Raw genomic sequence first — 26,569 nt, forward strand, 5'->3', positions numbered from 1 at the left:
GGCGGAGGTTGCAGTGAGCCGAAGTCACGCCATTGCACTCCAGCTTGGCAACAAGAGCGAAACTCCATCTCAGATAAAAAGAAAAAAAGATTTAGTACTGCAACAATTTTTTTTTTTTTTTGAGACGGAGTCTTGCTCTGTCGCCCAGGCTGGAGTGCAGTGGCTCGATCTTGGCTCACTGCAAGCTCCGCCTCCTGAGTTCACGCCATTCTCCCGCCTCACCCTCCCGAGTAGCTGGGACTATGGGCGCCCACCACCACGCCCGGCTAATATTTTGTATGTTTAGTAGAGACGGGGTTTCGCAGCGTTAGCCAGGATGGTCTCGATCTCCTGACCTCATGATCCGCCTGCCTCGGCTTCCCAAAGTGCTGGGATTACAGGCTAACAGCGGCGTTAAATACATTCACTTTGTCTGCAACCATCGCTACCGTCCTTCGCCTCCCTTTGTCTTCATTTTCAGACTCACCAGTAGGGGGCGGACGGAGACAGCGCATCAGCCTCGACCCCCACGCCCCCTCTCCGGCGCATGCGCATCTTACCTGCAAAAAAAGGTGGCAAGGGCGTGTCCAGGGGCGGGGCTTGTGGGCCGCGCAGGCGCGTGGCTGGCTTTGTGACGTCAGGCTGCGCGGCCAGGCTGGGACAGGCGGCGGCTCGCGGAGGCGCTTCTTCGAGCGTGACGTGCGGTCTCCGCTCTGCTGCGGCCCGCCCGCCCGCCGGTCTAGCCGCCGCCTCCCTCGCTCCCTGAGCGCGCCAGGCTAGGGTCAGCGGCCGGGGCGACGCGGCGCGGAGAGGGCGGGCGGGCTGTGGGAGCGCCGGTTTCTATATGGCGGCGGCTCTGTCGGGCCTGGCTGTCCGGCTCTCGCGCTCGGCCGCCGCCCGCTCCTATGGGGTCTTCTGCAAGGGGCTGACTCGCACGCTGCTCATCTTCTTCGACCTGGCCTGGCGGCTGCGTATCAACTTCCCCTACCTCTACATCGTGGCTTCCATGATGCTCAACGTCCGCCTGCAGGTGGGTGAGCAGTGCCTGCCCGGTACCTCCCCGAGCGCCCGCCTCGCCCGCGGGATGCAGACGTCACGGCAGCTGCCACTGCCTAGAAGCTGAGTGTATGTCAAGCACCGTGCATTTTCCGTGCGACCACTGAGGTGGTCCTTATCCCCGTTCTGCAAACGCGGCACTGGGGGTCAGGTTAAGGGACTTGCCTTGGGGAAGGTCCCGCATCTCGGGAGGTGGGGTCCGAGATTGCATGGGCTGGAAAGGTGTTGAAGAGGACCTTTACTAAATGTTGGGTGAATTTTCTAGTTCCCAAACTTTGCAATCCTCCCCCCCTTTTTTTAATTGTAAAGACAGGGGTCTCGGCGGGGCGCGGTGGCTCACGCCTGTAATCCTAGCACTTCGGGAGGCTGAGGCGGGCGGATCACCTGAGTTCAGGAGTTCGAGACCAGCCTGACCAACATGGAGAAACCCTGTCTCTACTAAAAATACAAAATTAGCCGGGCGTGGTGGCGCATGCCTGTAATCCCAGCTACTCGGGATGCTGAAGCGGAAGAATCGCTGGAACCTGGGAGGCGGACGCTGCGGTGAGCCGAGATCGCTCCATTGTGCCTGGGCAGCAAGAGGGAAACTCCGTCTCAAAAAATAATAATAATAATAATAAAGGGGTCTCGTTATGTTGCCCAGGCTGGTCTCGAACTCCTGGCCTCAAGAGATCCTCCCATCTTAGCCTCCCAGTGCTGGGATTATAGGCATGAGCCACCACATCTGGCCTGCAAAGAGGTTTTATGTTATCCTTGAAGCTAAAAATGGATTGGAAGTTAACAGTGTTTTGATAAAGGTACCTTATTTTGGCCAGAGGTAGAACTGAGGTGTGAGGGTGAAGACCAGGGAAAATAAAGTGGAAGAGGTGGAAGTACAAAACGTTTCAGAGGCCTGGAACCATTCAGCTGATCTTAGAGTATGCTCACACCCCAGCACCCTGGAGACCGCCTATGCTATAAAAAATGGGCATTTCCTTTTTTTGTTGTTTGTTTTTTTCCTGAGACAGACTCTTACTCTTGCCTAGGCTGGAGTGCGGTGGCGCCATCTCGGCTCACTGCAACCTCTGCCTCCCGAGTTCAAGCGATTCTCCTGACTCAGCCTTCTGAGTAGCTGGGACTACATACAGGGCCCGCCACCACGCCGGGCTGATTTTTGTATTTTTAAGTACAGTTGGGTTTTCACCATGTTGGCCAGGCTGGTCTCAAACTCCTGACCTCAAGTGATCTGCCCGCCTCGACCTCCCAAAGTGCTGGGATTACAGGCGTGAGCCACCGCGCTCAGCCAAGAGACTGATATTTCTACATCCCTTGAATTTCTGTTGCGTTTTTCTTTTTTTCTTTTCCTTTTTGGTAGAGACAGGGTCTCGCTATGTTGCCAAGGCTGGTCTCGAACTTCTGGCCTCAAGTGACCTCCTGCCTTGCCCTCCCAAAGCACTAGGATTACAGGCAGAACCCAGTGAGCCCAGCCTCAGATGACTTTTTCTAGTGGAAGGAAAGGTTGTCAACTCGAGAATTCTTCCTCAAGGAAAGGTGGCTAAGTCCTGAGCCCCTCTTGCATTCTGTTTGCATACCTCTGTGATGAAGGAGGGACCCTCCTTTGGGGAGTTTACAGTTGGACGGTCCTTGGGTTGCTCCCTGGCGTGCAGAATGAACCAGTCTGAGCAGTAGAACCACCCAGTTGTGAGACACTGCAAGTGCCTTCCCTTTCTAACGTTGGTTTGGCCATATCAAAGTATGATTGTCCCAGTAGCGGGTCTTCAGGTGTCTGGTGCCTGACACAGGTGATGGTAGTTAACATGAAACCTAACACTGGCTGTTGATCAAAATTGAGTTAAGGTGGCCGGGCGCAGTGGCTCACTCCTGTAAGTAATCCCAACGCTTTGGGAGGTCAAGGCGTGTGGGTCGCTTAAGCTCAGGAGTTTGAGACCACCCTGGGCTACACGGTGAAACCCTGTCTCTACTAAAATACAAAAAATTAGCTGGGTGTGGTAGCCGGGCAGTGGTGGCGTGCGCCTGTAGTTCCGGCTGCTTGGGGGGCTGAGGTGGGAGGATCGCTTGAGCCTGGGAGGCAGAGGTTGCAGTGAGCCGAGATTGTGCCACTGCACTCCAGCCTGGGCGACAGTGAGATTCTGTCTCAAATAAGTAAATACATGAGTTGAGATTAACTGGCCTCTTTATTTTGAGGTCCAAATTGAGGTACTTTCATGGGATCAAGGGCTTGTAGCATCCTGAAATTATACCTGACTAGAGGGGTCAAAACCTCCACCAGGTGGCTTGAATTGAGTGAAGGGTGCTCCTGTGTCAGGTCAGGGGACTGGTAAACCAGAAGGCCTGCGTCCTCCCCAGTTACCACCTTTGGAAATAGGGGCCCAGTGTTTGCCGGATCTAGTCAGCACCAAGAGAAATCAGAAGTCAAGATTTTTAGATTTCCAATCCAGATTTTTAAAAAAGAAACTTTGGCTGGCCATGGTGGCTCATGCCTGTAATCCCAGTATATTGGGAGGCTGAAGCAGGCGGATCACTTGAGGTCAGGAGTTCAAGACCAGCCTGGACAATATGGCAAAACCACATCTCTACTAAAAATACAAAAATTAGGCGGGCGTGATGGTGCACTCCTGTAATCCCAGCTACACGGGAGGCTAAGGCAGGAGAATCACTTGAACCCGGGAGATGGAGATTGCAGTGTGAGCCAAGATCGCGCTACTGCACTCCAGCCTGGGAAACATAGCGAGACTCTGTCTCAAAAAAAATTAATAATAATCACCACTACCAAAAAAACAGATTTAAAAAAAAAAACTTTGAGGGCAAAACAAAAAGTGTCTGCGGGCTGTATTTGGCCCCTGTACTCCCCTTTTTGAAACCTATTGTCTAGAGTAACATAATTTGCAGTCATCTGTAAAAATCACAAGAACGACTGTAAGAGAAAACCTACTACATGATGCTGTTATGGTGAAAATTGTATGCTTTTTACCATTGAAAAAGTTACCTTTTTCATATATCCGCTTCTCTATTTATAACCACCTCTCTAGTCTACCCTACTGTATCCACTTGCCTGGACTATACTATCTGCTATCTCCACCAAGCAATCAGAGGCAACTTCTAAAAAACAGAAATCAGATCGAGGGCTGGGTGTGGTGGCTCATGCCTATAATCCCAGCACTTTGGGAGACTGAGGTGGGAGGATCACTTGAGCCCAGGAGTTCCAGACCAGCCTGGGCAACACAGCAAGACCCCAGTCTGTACAAAAAATAAATTAGCCGAGTGTCATGGTGCGTGCCTGTAATCCCAGCTACTTGGGAGGCAGAGGTGGGAGGATCGCTTGAGCCAAGGAGGCCGAAGATGCAGTGAGCCGTGATCATGCCACTGCATACCAGCCTGGGCAACAGAGTGAGACTCTGTCTCTAAAATTAAACAACAACAAAAAAAAACACATACCCTCCCATAAATCTGATCATGTCATATCTAAAAGAAAGCTAAACTCTGGCCGGGCGTGGTAGGATTTACGCCTGTAAATCCCAGCACTTTGAGAGGCTGAGGCAGGCAGATCACCTGAGGTCAGGAGTTTGAGACCAGCGTGGCCAACATGGTGAAACCCCGTCTCTGCTAAAATACAAAAATTAGCCGAGCGGGGTGGCGTGCGCCACTAATCCCAACTACTTGGGAGGCTGAGGCAGGAGAATTACTTGAACCCCGGGAGGTGGAGGTTACAGTGAGCCAAGTTCGTGCCACTGCACTCCAGCCTGGGCAACACAGTGAGACTCCGTCTCCAAAATAATAATAATAATAATAAAATTCAAAAAAAGAATTGTGTGGGCCAGGTGCAGTGACTCATCCCTGTAATCCTAGCACTTTGGGAGTCCAAGGTAGGAGGATCACTTGAACTGAGGAGTTTGAGACCAGCCTGGGCAACATGCGAAACTCCGTCTCTACAAAAAATACAAAAATTAGCTGGGTGTGGTGGTGTATGCCTATAGTCCCAGCTACTTGGGAGGCTGAGGTGGATCACTTGAGGCCAGAAGGCGGAGGAGGCAGTGAGCTATAATTGTGCCACTGTACTTCAGGCTGGGCAACAGAGCAAGACCCTGTCTCTAAAAAAAGAAACAAGTGTGAAGATTGTAGGCTTGGGCTTGACCAAGTGCAGCAAGCAGCCATGTCACATCCTGGGGGTGGGGAGTGGGGTGTCTGTCTTCTTGGCGGTGATATTTACCTCTGCTACTTTAAACTCCCCTGCAGGTTTTAGAGTTTTTGTTCATTTGTGAAAAACCACTAACTTACCTGATTTGAAGGTTTAATTTTTGTGTGTTTCTGGTAAAGGGAAGTGCAACAGGAAATAGAATCCGAAGGAATAAGGGGGACAGCCCCACGCCTTCTTTTTTTTTTTTTTTTTTTTTTTTTTTTCTTCAGAACATGCTTTACCCTTGCTTGAGGCCAGGAGCTTGAGAAGCCTGGGCAACATAGTGAGATGCCATCACTACAAAAATTAGCTGGATATAGTGGTGCATTCCTGTAGTCCCAGCTACTTAGGAGGCTGAGGTGGGAGGATCGCCTGTGCCTGGGAGTTCAAGGCTACAGTGAGCTACGATCCCACCACTGTTCTCCAGCATGGGTGACAGAGTGAGACCAAAAAGAAAAAGCCATACCCATGCTCTTCATTGCAGGAATGTTAGAATCTGTTTCGCGAGTAATAAGGCATAAAGAACTCCATTTTCCAAATTTATTTAGGGAGCCCCTCCCCCCTAGATCTCTAGTTTGTAGGGCAGTGAGGCATTTTAAGGAGGTTAATACCTCTTTAGGATGAAAGATGATTAAATGAGAAAATGATGCAGACAATTGTATATTGAGAATGGTTATGATTTTAAAATACTATTTGCAAGCAAGCCTTAATCTCCTGGAGTTGTTAGCATCCTTCTTATTTATACAGAATCCGAAATACAAGGCAGTTAAACAGAATCAATACCAAATACTAAATTTAGTAAAAGCAAGATTAAAAATGGTACTTTGAATCTGCTATAATTTAACAAGTCATGCCTACAACTTTTCAGTTATATGGCCTGTGGGAAGAATCAAGTGTTTCTTAGTCCTAGATCATATATATATATATAAAATTATTATTTTTTTTTGAGACGGAGTTTCGCTCTTGTTGCTCAGGCTGGAGTGCAGTGGCGTGATTTTGGATCACTGCAACCTCCGCTTCCCAGGTTCAAGCGATTCTCCTATCTCCGCCTCCTGAGTAGCTGGGGTTACAGGTGCCTGGTACCACGTCCAGCTAATTTTTGTATTTTTAGTAGAGACGGGGCTTCACCATGTTGGCCAGGCTGGTCTTGAACTCCTGACCTCAGGTAATCCACCTGCCTCGGCCTCCCAAAGTGCTGGGATTACATGTGTGAGCCACCGCACCTGGGTGATTTTTTTTTTTCTTTTTCTCTCTCTTTTTTTTTTTTTTTTTTTATGAGAAAGCGTCTTCCTCTTGTCATCCAGGCTGGAGTGCAGTGGTGCGATCATAGCTCACTACAGCCTCCAACTCCTGGACTCAAGCAATCCTCCCACTTCAGCCTTCTGAGTAGCTGGGGCTACAGGCATGTGACACCATTCTTGGTTGATTTTTTTCATTTTTTGTCTAGACAGGGGTCTCACTATGTTGCCCAGGCTGGTCTCGAACTCCTAGCCTCAACTAATCCTCCTGCCTCAGCCTCCCAAAGTGCTGAGATTACAAGTGTGAGCCATCATACCCGGCCCTCCTTAGTCTTTTGTTTTTGTCTTTTATGTCTTTTTATGTTGGACTTTTGGGTTGCTTTCACTTTTTGGCTATTGTGAAAAATGTTACTACGAACATTTGCATGTAAGCTTTGTGTGGACATCGGTTTTTATTTCTCTTGGATGTATACTTAGAGCAGAATTGCTGGATCATATGTAACTCCTCTTAAAAAAGATCACTCTTTTTTTTTTTTTTTTTTTTTTTTTGAGACGGAGTCTCACTCTGTCACCCAGGCTGGAGTGCAGTGGCGCAATCTCGGCTCACTGCAACCTCTGACTCCCAGGTTCAAGCTATTCTCCTGCCTCAGCCTCCCCAGTAGCTGGGATTACAGGTGCCCACCACCATGCCCAGCTAATTTTTGTATTTTTAGTAGAGATGGGGTTTCGCCATGTTTTCTGGGCTGGTCTTGAGCTCCTGGGCTCAAGAGATCCATCTGCCTCGGCGTCCCAAAGTGCTGGGATTACAGGCGTGAGCCACCGCGCCCGGCCGAGACACTGTTTCTGTAAGACAGAAAGAGAGAGAAAGAGAAAGTAAGAAACAAAGAAAGAAAAAGAAAGGAAAGAAAATAAAGGAAGCTTTAAGAAGAGACTGTCGGCTTGGTATACCAACCTAATACCAGCACCTAGAACAGCACCTGGCACCTGGCTTAGGGTAGGGGCTTAATGAGTGATTGCTCATTGAAAGTGTGGCAGAAAATCTTTAGAATCTCGAATCAAAGGTTTCCAGCCCTTGTGATTTTTTTTTTTTTTTTTTTTTTTGAGATGGAGTCTTGTTCTTTTTTTTTTTTTTTTTTTGAGACGGAGTCTCGCTGTCACCCAGGTTGGAGTGCAGTGGCGTGATCTCGGCTCACTGCAGGCTCCGCCTCCCAGGTTCACGCCATTCTCCTGCCTCAGCCTCCCTAGTAGCTGGGACTACAGGCGCCCGCCACCTCACCTGGCTAACTTTTTGTACTTTTAGTAGAGACGGAGTTTCACCGTGTTAGCCAGGATGGTCTTGATCTCCTGACCTAGTGATCTGCCTGCCTCGGCCTCCCAAAGTGCTAGGATTACAGGCGTGAGCCACCGCGCCCGGCCGAGATGGAGTCTTGTTCTTGTCGCCCAGGCAGGAGTGCAATGGTGTGATCTCGGCTCACTGCAGCCTCCACTTCCCGGGTTCAAGTGATTCTCCTGCCTCAGCCTCCTGAGCAGCTGGGATTACAGGTGCCCACCATCAAGCCTGGGTAATGTTTGTATTTTTAGTAGAGACAGGGTTTCACCATGTTGGCCAGGCTGGTCTTGAACACCTGACCTCAGGTGATCTACCCACCTTGGCCTCCCAAAGTGCTGAGATTACAGGGGTGAGCCACTGCGCCTGGCCAGCACTCATAATTTTTTTTTTTTTTTTTTTTTTTGACAGTCTTGCTCTGTGGCCCAGGCTGGAGTGCAGTGGCGCGATCTCAGCTCACTGCAAGCTCCACCTCCGGGGTTCATGCCATTCCCCTGCCTCAGCCTCCTGAGTAGCTGGGACTACAGGCTCCTACCACCACACCTGGCTAATTTTTTGAATTTTTTTTTTTTTTAGTAGATATGGGATATCACCGTGTTAGCCAGGATGACAGCGTTCATAATTTTTTTTGTTTTTTTTTTTGAGACGGAGTCTTGCTCTGTCACCCAGGCTAGAGTACAGTGGCACAATCTCGGCTCACTGCAAGCTCCGCCTCCCAGTTCACGTGATTCTCCTGCCTCAGCCGCCCGAGTAGCTGGGACTATAGGTGCCCGCCACCACGCCTGGCTAATTTTTGCATTTTTAGTAGAGACAGGGTTTTACCATGTTGGCCAGGCTGGTCTCGAACTCCTGACCTCAGGTGATCCTCCCGTCTCAGCCTCCCAAAGTGCTGGGATTACAGGTGTGAGCCACCACGCCCTGCCAATAATTTTTTAAGTCATTGTCAACCTGCCATCCTTTGAGTCTGTTACCCTGAATTCCCTCCCTGGCAATGTTGGGGGAGCTGTGAGTGGTCTGTATTTGCCCTTCGGCCGACTCCAAGTGCAGCACGGCCTCTGCACTTCAGCTGACCCCAGGTGCGGCACGGCCTCTGCCCTTCCACTGAAGTGTACTTACCCATGTTGGGGCTGTGTCTGTACACACATGCAGTGGTCGCTTCTCCGTCCTCCACCACACCGACCCTCTCAGCAGCGTTTTGTCCTTCCCTGAAACACTTTTGGTCATGATGATAGCAGCTGCTGTAGATTCTGATCAACAGCAGCTGGGATGCCCTTGGGATGCTAGTCAGAGAAGATTCTGGCTGCTTCTCATACATCGAATCTTCACAGAATCCTGGGAGGGGCTGGGCACGGTGGCTCATGCCTGTAATCCCAGCACTTTGGGAGGCTGAGGTGGGCGGATCACCTGAGGTCAGGAGTTTGAGACCAGCCTGGTCAACATGGAGAAACCCCATGTCTACTAAAAATGCAAAAATTAGCCGGGTGTGGTGGTGCATGCCTGTAATCCCAGCCACTCAGGAGGCTGAGGCAGGAGAATTGCTTGAACTCGGGAGGCGGAGGTTGCAGTGAGCTGAGATCGTGCAACTGCACTCCAGCCTGGGCGACAGAGACTCATTCTCCCTGCGGAAAGTCAGTTGCCTGACCCCGAGCTGGCACCTGGCCTCTGCACACTCTCCTCTCCTTGTGATCGCACCTGTGAGCATCCAGGGGACTGGAAGGGGGAGACAGGGCAGTGGTTAAGAGAGGGGTATGGCTGGGCGCAGTGGCTCTCGCCTGTAATCCCAGCACTTTGGGAGGCCGAGGTGGGTGGATCACGAGGTCAGGAGATCGAGACCACGGTGAATCCCTGTCTCTACTAAAAATACAAAAAATTAGCCAGGCATGGTGGTGGGCACCTGTAGTCCCAGCTACTCGGGAAGCTGAGGCAGTGGAATGGTGTGAACCTGGGAGGTGGAGCTTGCAGTAAGCCGAGATCGCGCCACTGCACTCCAGCCTGGGTGACAGAGCAAGACGGTGTCTGAAAAAAAAAAAAAAAGGGGTACACAGCTGGTTTTATAGGGGCAGGTGTGATTTATTTTTTGTGGAAATGGGGTCTTGCTATGTTGCCTAGACTGGTCTCAAACCCCTAGGCTCAAACGATCCTCCCACCTCAGCCTCCTGAGTAGCTGGGACCACAGGTGCGTGTACCACACCCAGCTAATTTTTTAATTTTTTTCGTAGAGATGGGGGTCTTGCTGTGTTGCCCAGGCTGGTCCCCAGCTCCTAGGCTCAAGTGATCTCCCCACCTCGGCCTCCCAAAGTACTGGGATTACAGGTGTGAGCCACCACACCTGGCCGTCAGGTGTGATTTAGACGCGCCAAGTGGTGAGTAGCAGGAACTCAGTGATGTTAGTGTGTTCCTTGTGATCATGATTCAGCTTAATTTAGAAGCGATGTGGTCATTCCTGTTTCTCCTCTAGGCTGTGTGGAAATCCGGGGGTCTGTTTCCGCTACCTCCAGTCTGAGCATTTGGGCCATGAGCATAGTGAGTTAAGGTGTGCCAGCATTCACACCTGAGGGGTGTGGAGCCAGCCCATCTGGGAGCGTGTGTGAGCTCTCCTTGCATGCAGGAGTCCCTCAAGGCCCACCGTGGCCCTGCTGGTTTTAGCTGTGTCTTCTCCCCTTTGGGACTAGCCTTGCCAGCCCTCTTTCAGAAACATTGGGGCCAAGATATTTTTAGTTTACAAAGCAACAGCACCGTCATGCCCTGGAGGCCAGGAATAGCTCGGGTTGGGGAAGGCGAGGGTACAGGCACCCATGAGGGCAACAGCTAAATGGGTCAGGCCATTGTTGTCCGGCAGGTCAGCTGGGCAGGGATCTGCGAGGAGGGTGACCGCTCCTGTTGTGGTGAGGATCGGGTATACCTGGACAGCCTCGTTTCCCCGGCACCGCGCCCCTGTGACCTCCCTGGCTTTGTGTTCAGCCTTTGTCATCCTTGGTGGGAGGCAGAGGGAGGTATAGGCTGCAGGATTTACCCTCTGGAACCCAGGGCTACACTTTATTTTTCCTGAACCATGCTTTCTTGAAGACTCCTTCCCCATTCTAGTGGTCTGAGCTTTGGTAGCTACCTTTGTAATACCAACATTTACACTGTTTTTTAAATTTTGTAGAATTGACATGGCATGAGGAGGCCAAAAAGAGCTGATTTTGTATACACTTAGGCATACTTTATCTGGTACAATATATCTCTAGCATACTGAGAATAAACTATGAAAAAACTCATAAATGACTTAAATTGCCTAGAAATTATTTAGAAGTTGTTTGTGGCCCTCAGAATACAGGTAATATGTGTAAGAGTCTAATATCAGAAGAGGTTAGTTGAGGGCTCTGAGCCAAAATGTTTTTGATAACCTATTGAAGTCTTTTTGTGGCTGGGCATGGTGGCTCACGCCTGTAATCGCAACGCTTTGGGAGGCCAAGGCGGGTGGATCACCTGAGGTCAGGAGTTCGAGAGCAGCCTGTCCAACATGTTGAAACCATGTCTCTACTAAAAATACAAAAATTAGCTGGGCGTGGTGGCGGGCGCCTGTAGTCCTAGCTACTTGGGAGGGTGAGGCAGGAGAATTGCTTGAACCTGGGAGGCGGAGGTTGCAGTGAGCCAAGATTGCACCATTGCACTCCAGCCTAGGTGACAGAGCAAGACTCTGTCTCAAAATAAATAAACCTATCGAAATCTTTTTGATGAGGGAATTAAATTGTTTATTACTGAATACTACAGTACTAGAACTTCAGGGAACAATTATATCATGATTGAATACATGATTACCTTATTAAATGATTTTTTTATGTTTCTGAGTTATAAAATAAGTGATTATTAATGGTACCTTATACTGCATTAGTTTGCTAAGGAAAATGAAAAAAAATAATGGTACCGTATTTAAAGTACTTTAACACAATTCTAGAAATGTTTCACCTTTCTGAACAATGCTAAATCCTTGTACAAGGACTTACTAAAAATGGTTAGAAACTTAATTTTTCTGAGCGCTGTCCCATATTATATGACCTGTTTTTCTTGATAATTAAAATACTGGGCAGGCTCACGCCTGTAATCCCAGCACTTTGGGAGGCTGAGGCGGGTAGATCACCTGAGGTCAGGAGTTAGAGACCAGCCTGGCCATCATAGTAAAACCCCATATCTACTCAAAATACAAAATTAATGGGCTGGCAAGGCTAGTCCCAAAGGGGAGAAGACACAGCTAAAACCAGCAGGGCCATGGTGGCATACACCTGTAGTCTCAGCTACTTGGGAGGCTGAAACAGGAGAGTTGCTTGAGTGCGGGAAGCAGAGGCTGCAGTGAGCCGAGATTGCACCACTGCACTCCAGCCTGGGTGGGACAGAGAGAGACTCTTCTCTCAAAAAAAAAAAAAAAAAAAGGAATTAAAATACCTATTTCAATCTGTATTGAAATATATTTAGGAATGCTTCCATTAAAAAAAAAGAAAAAGAAAAAGGAATGCTTCCATTTAAGGATAATGTTCATTCTTAGCACATTTTCATCAGCAAAATAAATGTAAAGTTTGAAAGAATATGGCCAGGCATGGTGGCTCATGCCTGTAATTCCAGCACTTTAGGAAGCTGAGGTGGGTGGATCACTTGAGCCCAGGAGTTCAAGACCAGCCTGGGACATGGCAAAACATTGTCTCTACAAAAAATACAAAAAATTAGCTGGGTGTGGTGGCACACACCTGTGGTTCCAGCTACTTGGGAGGCTAAGGTGAGGTGATGACCCAAGCTTGGGGAAGTCGAGGCTGCAGTGAGCCGTGACTGTGCCATTGCACGCCAGCTTTTTTTTTTTTTTTTTTGAGACAAAGTCTTGCTCTGTCTCTCAGGCTGGAGTACAGTGGTGCCATCTTGGCTCATGGCAGCCTCTGCCTCCTGGGCTCAGGTGATTCTCGTGTCTCAGCCTCCTGACTAATAGCTGGGATTATAGGCACATGCAACCATACCCAGCTAATTTTTGCATTTTTAGTAGAGATGGGGTTTCCCTGTGTTGGTCAGGCTGGTCTCGAACTCCTGACCTCGAGATCTGCCCACCGTGGCCTCCCAAAGTGTTGAGATTACAGGCGTGAGCCACCGTGCCTGGCCTGTATTCTTTTATGTGATTCATATAGATACAGTTTTTTCTTTTCTTTTTTGAGTCACAGTCTTGCTCTAATTGTGCAGGCTGGAGTATAGTGGTGTGACCACAGCTTACTGCAGCCTTGAGCTTCCAGGCTCAAGCAGTCCTCTCCCACCTCAGTCTCTGAAGTGACTGGGACTACAGATGTGCACCACCACCCCCAGCTAATCTTTTAATTTTTTTTTTTTTTTTTTTTTTTGAGACAGAATCTCACTCTGTTGCCCAGGCTGGAGTGCAGTGGTGCTATCTTGGCTCACTGTAACCTCTGCCTCCCAGGTTCAAACGATTTTCCTGCCTCAGCCTCCCGAGTAGCTGGGACCACAGGCGCACACCACCATGCCCCGTTAATTTTTGTATTTTTAGTAGAGACGGGGTTTCACAGTGTTGGCCAGGCTGATCTCGAACTCCTGTCCTCAAGTGATCCACCCGTCTTGGCCTCCCAAAGTGCTGGGATTACAGGTGTGAGCCACTGCTCCCGGCCACTCTTTAAAATTTTTTTGTAGAGACAGGGTCTTTCTGTCTTGCCCAGGCTGGTCTCACACCCCTGGGCTCAAGCCATCCGTCTGTCCGTGCCTCCCAAAGTGTTGGGATGACAGGGCTGAGCCACTGCACCTAGCCTGGTTCAAATATATTTTAGTGAAGTATATAGAATAATGGTCACAATTCTATCAGTAAAAACTTTTGAACATGTCCTACAAGATATATATAAGTATCCATAAAGTATATATTTTGCTCACTCAGAATATGATACATATTGTAAAACATAGAAAATGTTAAAAGGGAGAAGAAAGAAGAATGATAGACCAAGACGTTCTAATATTTTCTCCCATATTAACAACGGCTAGGCTGGGCGTGGAGGCTCATGCCTGTAGTCCCAACACTTTGGGAGGCTGAGGCGGCCAGATCAGCCTGGCCAACATGGCGAAACCCCATCTCTACTAAAAATACGACAACTAAAATTAGCCCGGCGTGGTGGCGGGTGCTTAGAATCCCAGCTACTCAGGAGGTTGAGGCAGGAGAATCGCTTGAACCCAGGAGGCGGAGGTTGCAGTGAGCCGAGATTGTGCCATTGCACTCCAGCCTGGGCAACGAGCAAGACTCCATTTCAAAAAAAAAAAAAAAAATTAGCTGGGCATGGTGGTGGGTTCCTGTAATCCCAGCAACTTGGGAGGCTGATGCAGGAGAATTGCTTGAACCCAGGAGGTGGAGGTTGTAGTGAGCTGAGATTGCACCACCACGGTCCAGCCTGGGTGACAGAGTGAGACTGTCTCAAAAAAAACCACTGGCCGGGCGTGGTGGCTCATGCCTGTAATCCCACCACTTTGGGAGGCCAAGGTGGGCGGATCACCTGAGGTCGGGAGTTTGAGACCAGCCTGACAAACATGAAGAAACTTGTCTCTGCTAAAAATACAAAATTAGCCAGGCGTGGTGGCACATGCCTGTAATCCCAGCTACTTGGGAGGCTGAGGCAGGAGAATCACCTGAACCCAGGAGGTGGAGGTTGCAGTGAGTCGCGATTGTGCCATTGTACTCCAGCCTGGGCAACAAGAGTGAAACTCCGTTTCAAAATAACTAACTAAGTAACTGTCCAGGCCGGAGTGGTGTGGTGGCTCCCGCCTGTAATCCTAGCACTTTGGGAGGCCAAGGCAGGTGGATTGCCTGAGCTCAGGAGTTTGAGACCAGCCTGGGCAACTCATGGAACCCCGTCTCTACCAAAATACAAAAAATTAGCCAGGTGTGGCAGTGTGCACATGTAGTCCCAGCTACGTGGGAGGCTGAGGCAGGAGAATTGTTGAACCCGGGAGGCGGAGTTTGCAGTAAGCTGTGATCCTGCCACTGCACTCCAGTCTGGGTGACAGAGCGAGACTCCGTCTCTTTTTTTTTTTTTTTTTTTTTTTTTTTTTTTTGAGATAGAGCCTCTGGGGCTCAAGCTGTTCTCCTGCCTCACCCTCCTGAGTAGCAGGGACTACAGGCATGTGCCACCATGCCCAGCTAATTTTTGTATTTTTAGTAGAGATGGGGTTTTACCATGTTGTTCAGGCTGGTCTTGAACTCCTGACCTCAGGTGATCCACCCATCTAGGCCTCCCAAAGTGCTGGGATTACAGGCGTGAGCCACTGCACCCAGCCAGTCAACAACTTTAAAAAAATACTTTAGCCAGGCATGGTGGTACACACCTGTAATCCCAGCTACTTGGGAGGCTGATGCAGGAGGATCACTTAAGAGGCCAAGAGTTCGGCCGGGCGCGGTGGCTCATGCTTATAATCGCAGCACTTTGGGAGGCTGAGGCGGGCAGATCATGAGGTCAGGAGATCGAGACCATCCTGGCTAACACGGTGAAACCCCGTCTCTACTAAAAATACAAAAAATTAGCTGGGCATGGTGGTGGGCGCCTGTAGTCCCAGCTACTCGGGAGGCTGAGGCAGGGGAATGGCATGACCCCAGGAGGCGGAGCTTGCAGTGAGCTGAGATAGCACCACTGCACTCCAGCCTGGGCAAAAAAAGAGCAAGACTCTGTCAAAAAAAAAAAAAAAAGGCCAGGAGTTCGAGACCATTCTAGGCAACATGGGGAGACCCTGTCTCTACAAAAAAAAAAAAAAACAACATCAACAAAAAAAACTTGTTCTTTAAGTCACCCACTTGGATCTCTTCGAAGTGCACTTTCCTTTCTCACTCTAGAGCTTTGTAATAAACTTCCGTTCCTGCTCTGGAAAAAAAAAAAATTTGCCAGGTGTGGTGGTGCCTGCCTGTAGTCCCAGTGACACAGGAGGCTGAATTAGGAGGATTGCTTGAGCCCAGAAGTTCAAGGCTGCAGTGAGCTGTGATCATGCCATTGTCCTCCAGCCTGAGTGGCAGAGTGAGACCTCGTCTCAAAAACAACAACAACAACAATATGAAACTTTAGTCTGTCTCTCCTTATGATCACAGCCCTCTTTCTTTTTCCTGCTCTATGGAATAGCCTCCTAACTAGTGTGTCTATTCTGAACCATTTCCAGTCTGTCCATCACAGTGCAGCCAGAATAATTCATCTGAAATGCAAATCCAGCCGACCTGTCCTTGTTGAAGCTTCTCGGCTGGCTCCCATCACTGGCTCCCTGTGACATGGCCCAGGGCCTCTTTCTCTAAACTCTCCCTGCTTTCTCCTTCAGCTTCCAATAATAATTGCATCGTTCATTTTCTTCCCAGTGTGTTTTTTTTTTTTTTTTAATTTTTTATTTGAGATGGAGTCTTGCTCTGTCACCAGGCTTTTTTTTTTAAATTTTTTATTTGAGATGGAGTCTTGCTCTGTCACCAGGCTGGAGTGCAGTGATGGGATCTCGGCTCACTACAACCTCCGCCTCCCGGGTTCACGCAATTATCTCACTTCAGCCTCCTTAGTAGCTGGGATTACAGGCACCCGCCAGCACGCCTGGCTAAGTTTTCTATTTTTAGTAGAGACAGGGTTTCACCATGTTGACCATGCTGGTCTCGAACTCCTGACCTCATGATTCGTTCGCCTTGGCCTCCCAAAGTGCTGGGATTACAGGCATGAGCCACTGCACCTGGCCAAAATGTATAACAAATCTTAATGCGGTTATACATCCATTTAGCATCAAGAGTCTCCTAGTTCCATAAGATGAGAGAAACAGCAGTCTCCTACCTGCCATTTCTCCATCCCCGTCAGCCACTTTCAGCTGTAGCTGATCCTTTCAGTGTTGCTGCTTTTTAATTTTAATTTTTATTTTTTGAGACAGGATCTGACTCCACTGCCCAGGTCGGAGGGCAGAGTGACTTGATCTCAGCTCACTGCGGCCTCTGCCTCCCAGGCTCAAGCAATCCTCCTACATCAGCCTCCTGAGAATCTGGGACTATAGCTGCTGAGTTTACAAGCGTGAGCCACCACGCCTGGCGGAGGGTGGTGGTGTTTTTTAAGTGAACACATCGTGTCAAAATTACATTTAACTTGTCAATTAATAAGGGAACTAATATGATGTTATAACCAGTTTAAAGGAAAATTCAGACAACACTCGAAAGTGAATTTACAGATAGATGCAAAGCTGGTCAGTATCCATAGGGCAGTAATCAGTCCATTCCATGAGACTAATTTAATTAGTTTAATTAAACTAATTAGACTATTTTCTTTGGACAGGAACTTTTTTGCCTTACTCTTAAGGTTTTTGGCAAATGACAGAGTTGTAAAGCAGCTCAGAGACAATGAAGGCGCTGGTCCCTATAAAATTACATAATCTGAAGGATGCACTAGGTAGCATGCCCAGTCATCTTATTTTTTGTTCATTTCAAAGCCTTTTTGCAATTTTTTTTTTTTTTTCCCTGTGATGGAGTCTAGCTCTGTCGCCCAGGCTGGAGTGCAGAGGCATGATCTCGGCTCACAGCTACTTCCACCTCTCGGGTTCAAGTGATTCTCCCACAGCCTCCCGAGTAGCTGGGATTACAGACACCTGCCATCACACCTAGCTAATTTCACTTGGCCAACATGGTGAACCCTCATCTCTACTAAAAATACAAAAAACAAATTAGCTAGATGTGGTGGCAGGCACCTGTAATCCCAGCTACTCGAAAGGCTAAGGCAGGAGAATCGCTCAAACCTGAGAGGTGGTGGTTGCAGTGAGCCGAGATTGTGCCATTGCACTCCAGCCTAGGCAACAAGAGCGAAACGCCATCTCAAAAAAAAAAAAAAAGCCTCTATTATTTGCTAATTTGAGGGTGGGGAACTAAGCCCACAAAATGTTCTCCACTAGGCGGGGCATGGTGGCTCACACCTGTAATCCCAGTACTTTGGGAGGCCAAGGCGAGTGGATCATGAGGTCAGGAGATGGAGACCATCCCAGCTAACTTGGTGAAACCTTGTCTCTACTAAAAATACAAAAAATTAGCGGGCTTGGTGGCACGCGCCTGTCGCCCAGTGTGGGTGACAGAGCAAGACTCTGTCTCAAAAAAACAAAAACCAGAAATATGGCTGGGCATGATGGCTCACACTTGTAATCCTAGCACTTTGGGACGCTGTGGTGGGTGGATCACCTGAGGTCAGGAGTTCAAAACCAGCCTTACCAATATGGTGAAACCCTGTACCGGAGACTGTCAGAAAGATCTTAGTGTTTGTTAGGAAATATTTGGTGGGTGTAGATGCTCTTAAGACCCATGTGTCTTTATTTTAGAACTTTGATTCCCTTTCCTAGGTTCATATTGAGATCCATTGAAGGCCCTCCCAGACTGACGAAGGCGTGACGTCAGGCCCACTGCATCCAAGAAGACGAAGCATGAGGGACAGAAGAGGGCCTCTCGGCACCTGCCTGGCACAAGTGCAGCAGGCCGGAGGAGGTGACTCGGACAAACTATCATACAGCCTTAAGAAAAGAATGCCAGAGGGCCCTTGGCCTGCAGATGCACCCTCCTGGATGAATAAGCCTGTGGTTGATGGAAATTCACAAAGTGAGGCATTATCACTGGAAATGAGAAAGGATCCGAGCGGGGCTGGCCTCTGGCTTCACAGTGGTGGCCCAGTGCTTCCGTATCTGAGAGAATCACTAAGAAGAAATCCAGCCTCAGCAGCCACTCCGAGCACAGCTGTGGGTTTGTTCCCTGCTCCAACAGAGTGTTTTGCTCGAGTGTCCTGCAGTGGTGTTGAAGCTCTGGGGCGGCGGGACTGGCTGAGAGGAAGGCCCAGGGCCACTGACGGCCACAGAGGACAGTGCCCCAAAGGAGAGCCTCGGGTGTCACGACTGCCACGCCATCAAAAACTGCTGGAAATGGGAAGTTTTCAGGATGACCCACCAAGTGCTTTTCCCAAGGGTCTGGGCTCTGAGTTGGAACCCTCTTGCCTGCACTCCATCCTGTCTGCAACACTGCACGCGTATCCCAAAGTGCTCCTGAGTGATGAGACAAAATGCATTTTCCTTGACCGTTTAAAGCCCATGTTTTCACAGCAAACAATAGAATTCAAGAAAATGCTTAAAAGCACCTCAGATGGTCTGCAGATAACACTGGGGTTACTGGCTCTGCAGCCTTTTGAATTAGCAAATACATTATGCCATAGTTAAGGTACAAGCAGAACAATACCAATAGATTAATTTTAAGAGTTGTCTTAGAATGATTTCTTTCGCATTAAGTCTGGATGCAAGCTGTGCAGCCCTTAGGTTCCTGCTGTAGTTTTGTACGACCCGGCAGACTTAAATTGAGTTTAAATTCAAAGCCGGTTGATGCGGAAGGAACTTTTTTAGCATGTGTTAAATTGTGCTTTAAAAGACATATAAAGAATTGGGAAACATTTCAGGAGACAATCATAGCCTGTATAAATACCAGATTAGAACATACGGATTTACCATGAAGTTCTGTCTTCAACACCCATTCTAAAGGGCTACTGTCCCAAATCCTGTGTGTCCTTTCGGCTTGTCTGATCACCCAATGGAAATGGATACTTGTAAAGTCTACACCACTGTACTTGGCGTTAAATCTTGCTGAATTCATGGTAAGCTGTTATCATTTCTACATTTTGTAGAATGATTTTGGTCTGCAGCAAAATTCGATTTCACTTCTCACACCCCTTTCCTTCCATTTGAAATGCAATTTAGACAGAGGCCGTGTGGTGAAAGTTGCAATATTAAGTTTATCTTTAGAAGATCCCTTCTCAAACTCGGAACCCTAGCAGTGTTACCTTAAACAAAAATGAGTTTGAGAAAAAAGTAGCTCAGTTACAGAGAAGCAAATCGAATTATTTCCCACATAAAAAGTTTCTCAGATTCTAGGAATTGCAGTATCCTGTACCCTAAAATTTTTCCAGGTGACTCCTTTTGTTGTCTGTTAACTTTGATAAAGGTCATTTAAGGACATAAGGTTTTAAAGACTCCCAAAGTGAGACTTAACCATTTTTGGGATTATTGATTGCATATATCAGTTTATGTTGTGTGCCGAATTACTATGCCATGTGCTATTTTAGTGTTTGGGGAAAATGAAAAATAAAATTTGTTCTTTAGCTTAATAAATAAGTCTTATTTTATATGTGTGGTCTTGGTTCTTCTTGTGCTTTTATTAATGCCATCGTCGTCCTGATGGTTTTTATTATTTGAGACAGGGTCTTGCTCTGTCACTCAGGCTGGAGTGCAGTGGTGTGATCACAGCTTACTATAAACTTGAACTCCTGGGCTCTAGCAATCCTCCCACCTCAGCCCCCTAAGTTGCTAGGACTACGGTTGCATGCCACTGTGGACAGCTATTTTTTTTTTTTTTTTTTGGTGAAACGGAGTTTCACTCTTGTTGCCCAGGCTGGAATGGAATGGTGTGATCTCAGCTCACTGCAAACTCCATCTCCCGGGTTCAAGTGATTCTCCTGCCTCAGCCTCCCAAGTAGCTGGGATTACAGGCACCCACCACCACTCCCCGGCTAATTTTTGTATTTTTATTAGAGACAGGGTTCTGCCACGTTCGTCAGGCTGGTCTCGAACTCCTGACCTCAGGTGATCCACTTGCCTAGGCCTCCCAAAGTGCTAGGATTACAGGCATGAGCCACTGCATCTGACCCCCTAATACTTTTTTGAGACGGAGTTTTCACTTTTGTCGCCCAGGCTGGAGTGCACCACAACCTCCGCCTCCTGGGTTCAAGCGATTCTCCTGCCTCAGCCTCCTGAGTAACTGGGATTACAGGCATGCACCTCCATGCCCAGCTAATTTTGTATTTTTGGTAGAGACGGGGTTTCTCCATTTTGGTCAGGCTGGTCTCGAACTCCTGACCTCAGGTGATCCACCCGCCTTGGCTTCCCAAAGTGCTAGGATTACAGGCGTGAGCCACTGCGCCCGGCCCTTTTTTTTTTTTTTAAACGTGGAGCTAGGTTGCTGATGCACAAGATTAGAAGCAGAGCTTGAAAAACTTTAAGGCTAGACGGGAACTCAACTCTCACTCTGCTTACAGGAAACAATGCAGTCCTGCCTTGTGATCCTTTGGGTTGGTGCTCAGAGTCCCAAAGAAAAAGTCCTTACAAGACAAACCATCTCGGCCAGGCGCGGTGGCTCACGCCTATAATCCCAGCACTTTAAGAGGCTGAGGCGGGCGGATCACAAGGTCATGAGATCGAGACCATCCTTGCTAACACAGTGAAACCCTGCCTCTACTAAAAATACAAAAAAATTAGCCGGGCGTGGTGGGTGGCAGGCGCCTGTAGTCCCAGCTCCTCGGGAGGCTGAGGCAGGAGAATGGCGTGAACCCGGGAGGCGGAGCTTGCAGTGAGCCAAGATCGCGCCACTGCACTCCAGCCTGGGCGACAGAGCGAGACTCCGTCTCAAAAAAAAAAAAAAAAAAAAAAGACAAACCATCTCCATCTAATCTAAGTGACGCTGCCTTGGTGGAGCAGTTAAAACCCTGTTGAACAGCCATTCCCTTTTGGTGTCACTGTGATTGACTGCAAAATGAGATGAAGACAGTTTTAAGTGTTTTAAAATAGAGACTGTTTTCTTGCCAAGCCCTCCTTTTACTTCCCGTTTTTTTTTTTTCTTTTTTGAGACAGAGTCTTGCTCTGTTGCCCAGGCTGGAGTGCAGTGGCGCGGTCTCCACTCACTGCAAGCTCTGCCTCCTGGGTTCTCGCCGTTCTCTTGCCTCAGCCTCCCGAGTAGCTGGGACTACAGGCACCCGCCACCCTGCCCGGCTATTTTTTTTTTTTTTTTGTATTTTTAGTAGAGATGGGGTTTCACCGTGTTAGCCAGGATGGTCTCAATCTCCTGACTTCGTGATCTGCCCGCATCAGCCTCCCAAAGTGCTGGGATTACAGGCGTGAGCCACCGCGCCCGGCCTTTTTTTTTTTTTTTTTTTTGAGATAGAGTTTTGCTCTTGTTACCCAGGCTGGAGTGCAATGATGCTATCTCGGCTCACTGCAACCTCTGCCTCCCGGGTTCAAGTGATTCTCCAGCCTCAGCCTCCCGAATAGCTGGAATTACAGGCATACAACACCATGCCCGGCTAATTTTGTATTTTTAGTAGAGACGGGGTTTCTCCATGTTGACCAGGCTGGTCTCGAACTCTCTACCTCAGGTGATCTGCCCACCTTGGCCTTCCAAAGTGCTAGGATTACAGGCATAAGCCACCGCGCCCGGCCTTCCTTTTTTAAAAAAACAAAGTTTACTCCTTTGGGATTGAACTTTCCATGCCCCACCAACTGTTTTATTTCCTTTGTTTTGTAGGTTGCAAGTATACAAATGTTCAACCAATTGCAAAAAGTACAGAATTCCCTATTAAGCATCCAGTGATACAGTAATAAATTTTTTTTTTTTTTTTTTTTTTTTTTTTTGAGAAGGAGTCTCACTCTTTCACCCAGGCTGGAGTGCAGTGGCGCGATCTTGGCTCACTGCAGGCCCCGCCCCCCGGGGTTCACGCCATTCTCCTTCCTCAGCCTCCTGCGTAGCTGGGACTACAGGCGCCCACCACCTCGCCCGGCTAATTTTTTGTATTTTTAGTAGAGACGGGGTTTCACCATGTTAGCCAGGATGGTCTCGATCTCCTGACCTTGTGATCCGCCCACCTCGGCCTCCCAAAGTGCTGGGATTACAGGCGTGAGCCACCGCGCCCGGCCATTAATAAATTTTTTACAGTTTTTTTTTTTTTTTGGTAGAGACAAGGTCTCACTATGTTGCTTAGGCTGGTCTTGACTCCTGGCCTCAAGCAATCCTCCTGCCTCAGCCCCCAAAGTGCTAAGATTACAGGCACGAGCCACCACGCCCAGGCTGACATGCTTTCATATTGTGACGTTAAAATATGGTGTGCATGCCGGGGGTTATGGCTCACGCCTGTAGTCCCAGCACTTTGGGAGGCTGAGGTGGGTGGATCATCTGAGGTCGGGAGTTCGAGACAAGCCTGACCAACATGGTGAAACCCTGTCTCTAATAAAAATACAAAAATTAGCCGGGGCGTGGTGGTGCGTGCCTGTAATCCCAGCTACTTGGGAGGCTGAGGCAAGAGAATCACTCAAACCCGGGAGGCAAAGGTTGCAGTGAGCCGAGATCGTGCCATTGCTCTCCAGCCTGGGCAACAAGAGCAGAACTCTGTCTCAAAAACAAAACAAAACAAAAAAAATCCTGCACTTTACATGCATTTTTCCCTTTCTTCCTTTCCTCCTTTCTCTCTCTTTCTCTCTTTCTTTCTCTCTCCCTTTCTTTCTTTCTTTCTTTCTTTCTTTCTTTCTTTCTTTCTTTCTTTCTTTCTTTCTTTTCTTTTTCTCTCTCTTTCTTTCTTCTCTTTCTCTCTCTCTTTCTCTCTTTCTTTCAGACGTAATCTTCTTGCTCTGTTGCCCAGGTTTGAGTGCACACATGCCATGATCTAGGCTCACTGCAGCCTCAGCCTTTCGGGTTCAAGCAATTATCTTGCCTCGGCCTCCCGAGTAGCTGGGATTACAGGCATTTGCCACCACTCCCAGCTAATTTTTGTATTTTTAGTAGGGACGGTGTTTCACCATGTTGGCCAGGATGGTCTCGATCTCCTGACCTCATGATCCGCCCGCCTCGGGCTCCCAAAATGCTGGGATTACGGGCTTGAGCCACCGTGCCTGGCTGAAAAAAAATTTAATACATTTACCTGAACAGTATGTATAAACTCAGAGATGGAAACTGCCAGTGAGTGGTAGAAGTTTTGAAACACACCCTGTTCAATGGATAATATATTCAACATAAAAACTCAACATGAGAAGCCTAAGTAAGATTTGATTCTTATTAAATGAGTTTAATGGCTGCTCCTACTTGGCTCTCCTTTGTTTCCAGAATGTTCTCTCTCTTTTCTCCAAACATTTTATGTTTATTGAAACTTGATGGCTGGCCTTGGTGGCTCATGCCTGTAATCCCAGGACTTTGGGGGAGGCCTAGGCAGGAGGATTGCTTGAGTCCAGGAGTTGGAGACCAGCCTGGACAACATAGCAAGAACCCCATTTCTACAAAAAATTAAAAAGTTAGCTGGGCATGGTGGTGCATACCAATCATCCCAGCTACACAGACGGCTGAGGCAGGAGGATCGCTTGAGCCCAGGAGCTTGAGGCTGCAGTGAACTATGATCACACCACTGCACTCCAGCCTGAGTGACAGAGACTCAAGTCGCAGGAAAATAAAAAATAATAAAAAATTAAAAAGCTTCATTAATCAGATAAATTTAAAAAAACATCTGATGGCTGGGCGCAGTGGTGCATGCCTGTAATCCCAGCACTTTGGGAGGCTGAGGTGGGTGGATCACCTGCAGTCAGGAGTTCGAGACCAGTGAAACCCCGTCTCTGCTAAAAATACAAAATTAGCCAGGTGTGGTGGTGCACGCCTGTAATCCCAGCCACTTGGGAGGCTGAGGAAGGAGAATCGCTTGAACTCAGGAGGTGGAGGTTGCAGTGAGCCGAGATCACGCCATTGTACTCTAGCCTGGGTAACAGAGCAAGACTGTCTCAAAAAAAAAATAAAAATCTGACTACTTTCATTTGCCCTTTAAGCCCTACAAACCATTCATTGAGAGCTATAATCTGTATGAGAAACATTTGGAAAAGATTTTCAAAGGTGCTTGCTTAGGAATGGTAAACTTCGTAGGATAATTTTTTTTTTTCTGCAATCAGTGGTCTTGTTTTATCGAGGTGTATCAAGACTTTTAACAAAGTGTTTTGGTTGAGTTGGGAGGGCATGTTCCATGTGGCCTGGTGTGTCTGAGAAGTCCTTGAGTGTGATGCTTTCGTATTTTTATTGCATTTTGTTTTGTTTCATTTTATTTTAGACAGAGTCTCACTCTCTCACCCAGGCTGGAGTGCAGTGGCACTAACTCGGCTCCCACAACCTCCGCCTCTTGGGTTCAAGCAATTCTTGTGCCTCAGCCTCCTGAGTAGCTGGGATTATAGGCGCCCCACCATACCCAGTTAATTTTTGTATTTTTAGTAGAGACGGGGTTTCGCCATGTTAACCAGGCTGGTCTTGAATTCCTGACCTCAAGTGATCCACCTGCCATGGCCACCCAAAGTGCTGGGATTAGAGGTGTGAGCCACCTCACCCAGATGTATATATATACTATTTTTTTTTTTTTTTCGAGACAGAGTCTTGCTCTGTCACCCAGGCTGGAGTGCAATGGCGCAATCTCGGCTCACTGCAAGCTCCTACTCCCGGGTTCACGCCATTTTCCTGCCTCAGCCTCTCCGAGTAGCTGGGACTACAGGCGCCCGCCACCACACCCGGCTAATTTTTTGTATTTTTAGTAGAGACAGGGTTTCACCGTGGTCTCGATCTCCTGACCTCGTGATCCGCCCGCCTTGGCCTCCCAAAGTGCTGGGATTACAAGCGTGAGCCACCGCGCCCGGCCTGTATATACTATTTTTATATCGAGATGAGGGTCTCGATATGTTGCCCAGGATGCTGCTGCCTCAGCCTCCTAAAGAGCTGAGATTACAGGCATGAGTGCCACTGCGCCTGGCTTGCTTTTAGTTTTTTTTTTAATGCAGTGGACTTAACCTGTTTTCTTTTTTTTTCTTTTTTTTTTTTTTTTGCATACAAAAACAATAAACATTTTCTAAAAATACATACAAACAAAAAGATGCGTATCAAACATATTAGGAAGGTTGCACATGGGAAGTCGGGGAATAGAAATGGGGGGTGGGAGTTAAAATAAATGAGAGAGGGACTTTATATGGATCAGTGATAATAACTCAATCCTCTATTTGACAAAGAAGAGGGAGAAGGAAGAGGAAGAAAAAGAAAGTGGGATAAAGGATCAGAAAGGGAGGAAAATAGAAAAAATTAGAGTATGACTCCAGGGTAGACCTGTTTTGTTGTCACTGAGTTGGTTGGTTGGTTTGTCTGTTGTATTCTTCATGTTTCGCCAAGTTGGCCAGACTGGTCTTGAACTCCTAGCCCGAAGTGATCAACCCGCCTCGCCCCCAGAGTGCCGGGACCACAGGCATGAGCCACCACGTCCAGCCCCCACATTGCTTCTGGCCTCCGTGGTAGACCTCCCAGACGGAGCGGCCAGGCAGAGGAGCTCCTCACTTCTACCCAGACACGGGGCGGCCGGGCAGAGGGGCTCCTCACTTCCCAGACGGGGCGGCCAGGCAGAGACGCTCCTCACTTCTTTCCAGACGATAGGTGGCCGGGCAGAGGCGCTCCTCACTTCCCAGACGATGGGTGGTCGGGCAGAGGCGCTCCTCACTTCCCAGACGATGGGCGGCCGGGCAGAGGCGCTCCTCACCTCCCAGACGATGGGTGTCCGGGCAGAGGCACTCCTCACTTCCCAGATGGGGCAGCCGGGCAGAGGCGCTCCTCACTTTCCAGACGATGGGTGGCCGGGCAGAGGCGCTCCTCACTTCTTCCCGACGGGGCGGCCGGGCAGAGGCGCTCCTCACTTCTTCCCGGACGGGGCGGCCGGGCAGAGGCGCTCCTCACTTCTTCCCGGCCGGGGCGGCCGGGCAGAGGCGCTCCTCACTTCTTCCCGGACGGGGCGGCCGGGCAGAGGCGCTCCTCACTTCCCAGACGGTGGGTGGCTGTGCAGAGGCGCTCCTCACTTCTTCCCAGATGGGGCGCCCGGGCAGAGGCGCTCCTCACTTCTTCCCGGACGGGGCGGCCGGGCAGAGGCGCTCCTCACTTCTTCCCGGACGGGGCGGCCGGGCAGAGGCGCTCCTCACTTCTTCCTGGACGGGGCGCCTGGGCAGAGG

The 26,569-nt window shown here is 48.7% G+C and overlaps 1 protein-coding gene across 1 annotated transcript; it reads left to right on the forward strand.

The window, feature by feature from the left end:
* The first annotated feature begins 590 nt into the window (after positions 1-590).
* SMIM10L3 (small integral membrane protein 10 like 3) lies at positions 591-19,926 on the forward strand. Its single transcript, XM_055292390.2, has 2 exons — positions 591-1,009; positions 18,110-19,926. Exons 1-2 carry the CDS (start codon positions 824-826, stop codon positions 18,128-18,130), a joined length of 207 nt encoding a protein of 68 aa, XP_055148365.1. The 5' UTR covers positions 591-823; the 3' UTR covers positions 18,131-19,926.
* Positions 19,927-26,569: the final 6,643 nt, after the last annotated feature.

This window comes from Symphalangus syndactylus, chromosome 9, assembly GCF_028878055.3.
Source record: "Symphalangus syndactylus isolate Jambi chromosome 9, NHGRI_mSymSyn1-v2.1_pri, whole genome shotgun sequence".
Lineage (NCBI taxonomy): Eukaryota > Metazoa > Chordata > Mammalia > Primates > Hylobatidae > Symphalangus > Symphalangus syndactylus.

Bases quoted from the DNA above. Each gene is read 5' to 3' on its own strand.
- SMIM10L3 (XM_055292390.2), top strand. From the start codon at position 824: ATGGCGGCGGCTCTGTCGGGCCTGGCTGTCCGGCTCTCGCGCTCGGCC. The intron at 1,010-18,109 runs GTGGGTGAGCAG...TCCCTTTCCTAG, and splicing joins TGCTCAACGTCCGCCTGCAG to GTTCATATTGAGATCCATTG.